This window comes from Poecilia reticulata, linkage group LG7 (genome assembly GCF_000633615.1).
Source record: "Poecilia reticulata strain Guanapo linkage group LG7, Guppy_female_1.0+MT, whole genome shotgun sequence".
Classification (NCBI taxonomy): Eukaryota; Metazoa; Chordata; class Actinopteri; order Cyprinodontiformes; family Poeciliidae; genus Poecilia; species Poecilia reticulata.
Window position 1 is genome coordinate 30,132,481 of NC_024337.1, and position 3,736 is coordinate 30,136,216.

Genomic DNA, 3,736 nt, shown 5'->3' on the forward strand with positions numbered 1-3,736 from the left:
AGGTGATTGACAGCGCTAAGACCCGCCTCCTGGCTCTGATTGGTTGTTCCTCGTTAGGGGAGAAGGCAGATTAGCTAAAAAAAATATTCAGATTATCTGTTTTATGTGGTACCTTTATGATATGGTGACAATTTCAACAAATATGTAAAAAAAAATTAATAAATAATAACATTAAAAATGAAAGAATCTGCCAGTGGAGCTAGGTTTTCTTAATACTCTAGAATTATAAGCTCATTTATTTTCCTGAACAGTTACTTTTGTCTTAATTAAAAAGTACTAAGATATTTGCAGCATAAACTAGACAAAATACTTGGTTGTATTTAGTTTTTGCAGTGTAACGCAGCCTCCTGCTGCGGTTTGCTGACGGTTTCCTCTCCGCAGGGCGTCCTGCACACGGTCAGCGGATACCTGCTCTACGTCGCCACCACCTTCAAACTGGTGTTCGACCATCAGCCCGACGACGTCTTCTGGTGCACGGCGGACATCGGCTGGATCACCGGCCACTCCTACATCACGTACGGACCGCTGGCCAACGGCGCCACCAGCGTGTTGGTGAGGAACCGTTAACTGATCTCACTTTTTCCGCCCGTTAGTGTGTGAAGACGGGAGCAACGTCTCCACACACGCTCCTGTTTGACTGGATTTTGTGTTTATCATGTTTTAGTGTTTCAGAACAAAAAACAACGTCATAATAATATTAATTTATTTCTTATCGTTCACTGTGACGAGGAAGTCGACCTTCTGAGAGCAAAGAGTTTAATTATTAAGTTAACTTGTTGATTTGACTTCATATTTTCAATTGTAATTTAGTTTTGATCAGTTTAAGCCATTGGTTTAAATTTATTATTCTAACTACTAATAAAGTTAATAGTAGAATAAAGTTGATTTAATGAGGGCAAAGTTTCGATGTGAACAGCTCTTTAGGTTTTGATCATTTCTTTAAAATAGAAAGTTTGTAAAACTTAAACCACAGTAAGAATTCACAGGACGATTAGCATTCCTCCTTTTTCTTATACAATTACTGCTTTATTCTGCTAATATTACARCTTTATTTTGGAATATTATGAGTTTATTCTCGTATTATTGTGACAATATTCTGGCTTTTCTCATATTGTTGTGACTCTCGGTATCATATATTCCTCATAATATTATTACTCAACTCTTTTTGAACATATGAACATTTATAACACGTCCGGTTAGTTTCTTTTCTCTCGTTTCCATTTAATTTTGCAGGAATGTTTTTCCTCTTCCTGTTATGTCGTTGCCATGGTGACGTGGCCTCTCTCTCTCTCTCTCTCTCTTTCTCTCTCTCTCTCTCTCTCTCTCTCTCTTCCAGTTCGAGGGTTTGCCTACGTACCCCGACGTCAGCCGCATGTGGCAGATCGTGGACAAATACCAGGTGACAAAGTTCTACACGGCGCCGACCGCCATCAGGCTGCTGATGAAGTACGGCAGCGACCCGGTGCAGAAGTGAGCGACCCGTTTCCGACCCGTTTCCGATCCAACTCGGAGACACGAACTCGTCCTGAATCGACTTTCTTTGCTTTTTTTTTTTAAAGGCACAAACGCAAATCGCTGAAGGTTCTGGGGACGGTGGGCGAGCCCATCAACCCGGAGGCGTGGCAGTGGTACCACGGCGTGGTGGGGGAGAAACGATGCCCGATCGTCGACACCTTCTGGCAGACTGAAACCGTCAGTACCGACCCGACCCGTCGGGCTGCGTCGGCATGACGACCCGGTTCAACCTCTCTGTGCTTTTGGCTTTCAGGGCGGACACGTGCTGACTCCTCTGCCGGCGGCGACGCCCACGAAACCCGGATCCGCTGTGAGTAAACGACCCAGTTCAGAAAAACAGCCACAGGATTCTGGTCCAGTCCGGGTTCCCAGTTTGCACTGGTGTGAAAAGTATTCGCTCCTGTTTTACTGGATTTTCGTGTTTCTCATGTTTCAGAACAAAAAACAACTAGTGAGTTTTTAAATGTTTGTTATTAAGGGAGGGAAAAAATACATAAGCAAAGGTTCTGGCAGGGATTAAATAACAACTGATCAGTCATACATTCAGAGAATCCTATATATATATATATATATATATATAGTTCAGTTACTTTATTTTAGAAAGTAACTGAACTACATATATTTGATAAAATGTCTAACTATCTGACTTTCCGTCCTCAGACGTTTCCGTTCTTCGGCGTGGTGCCGGCCATCTTGAATGAGTCTGGAGAAGAGCTGGAAGGGCCGAGTGAAGGATACCTGGTCAGGATTAAATATGTTGTTGTCTTGCCGTATGTTTTCCTCTGTCGCCTTGCGTTGATGGCGCCCTCGCTTCTCCGCAGGTGTTCAAGCAGCCGTGGCCCGGCGTGATGCGCAGCGTTTACGGGAACCACGAGAGATTCGAAGCCACGTACTTCAAGAAGTTCCCGGGATATTACGTCACGGGGGACGGTGAGACGCGGTTATTTATATCGGCATCAGCTGATCAGGAGTCGCCCTGGTCTGTTCTCATCACCTGTTTCTACCTGAAGGTTGCCGTAGAGACAAGGATGGATACTACTGGATAACGGGGAGGATAGACGACATGCTGAATGTCTCAGGTAAGCGTCGCTAGCCGAACAAACGCGCTCTCATCAGAGCGGTCGTAATGATTTGAAAGACCCTGATAGCCTTGAAATCTGTGGAGTTTAGGTGTGGATAGTTAGCTGCTGATGCTAATGCTAGCTTAGCTAGCATCACTAATGGTAGCAAAGCTAGCATTAGCAACAATAATTGTTATCATGTTAGCAGGATAGCTGATATTATCATATATAATGCTAATGTTAACTATCATTAACATGGGCAATGATAATGTTAGCATAACTAGCATTAGCATCTATATTTGAATAACTAGCTAATGCGTGAATGCTATTTCTRTGGTTAATGCTAATGCRAGGACAACCAGCATGACTAGCRTTACCAATAATTAGCATTACCTATGTAATGTTAGGATAACTAGGACTGGCTACTGAAGGCTAATGTCATTTCCGCTAACTTAATATATTATGTCACGCAAATATTTAATTCTTAAAGAAATAGCTTAGTATTTGAGAACGCGATCAGGACCAAGATTAATATTAATACTAACTAGACTTAGCATCGGTAATGCTAATGCTAGATTATCTAGCGTTAGCTATTTGGGCACATAAAAGTTTAAATATGATGTTTTGTATTTTTTTTTAATTCAGCATATAATGCAAAATTTTACCTTCATGTTATAAAGGCGGTCGGCCATCTTGATACAACAGAAAACGTATTAATCGCAGCTTATCGATTAATTGCTGGTCACACCAAAATAAAGGATAAAGAAGAAGCCGGAGCTGTTTTATCCGTGGTGTGAAGGTGCGTCTGTCCTGCTGCTCTCCTCCAGGTCACCTGCTGAGCACGGCGGAGGTGGAGTCAGCCTTGGTGGAGCACAAGTCGGTGGCCGAAGCCGCCGTGGTGAGCCGCCCCCATGCGGTGAAGGGAGAGAGCCTCTACTGCTTCGTCACGCTGAACGACGGCGTGGCGTTCAGCCAGGCGCTGGAGGCCGAGCTCAGGAAGCAAGGTGGGTCCAGACCGGGCAGGACCGGGCCGGAAAGGGTCAGAACTGGGCAGGACTGGGTCAGAACTGGGCAGAACCGGGCAGGAAAGGGTCAGAACCAGGCAGAACCGGGTCAGAACCAGGCAGAACCGGGCAGGAAAGGGTCAGGACTGGGTCAGA

The 3,736-nt window shown here is 44.4% G+C and overlaps 1 protein-coding gene across 1 annotated transcript in view; it reads left to right on the forward strand.

Annotated features, from left to right (window-relative positions):
• Positions 1 to 3,736, forward strand: part of LOC103468105 (acetyl-coenzyme A synthetase, cytoplasmic-like) — a 32,400-nt gene that overhangs the window by 27,346 nt on the left and 1,318 nt on the right. The window contains exons 5-12 of the mRNA XM_008414955.1: positions 334 to 552; positions 1,337 to 1,470; positions 1,560 to 1,692; positions 1,769 to 1,825; positions 2,176 to 2,256; positions 2,337 to 2,445; positions 2,526 to 2,594; positions 3,404 to 3,580. Of these exons, the coding sequence (XP_008413177.1) occupies positions 334 to 552; positions 1,337 to 1,470; positions 1,560 to 1,692; positions 1,769 to 1,825; positions 2,176 to 2,256; positions 2,337 to 2,445; positions 2,526 to 2,594; positions 3,404 to 3,580 (979 nt within the window). The remainder of the gene's footprint in view (positions 1 to 333; positions 553 to 1,336; positions 1,471 to 1,559; positions 1,693 to 1,768; positions 1,826 to 2,175; positions 2,257 to 2,336; positions 2,446 to 2,525; positions 2,595 to 3,403; positions 3,581 to 3,736) is intronic.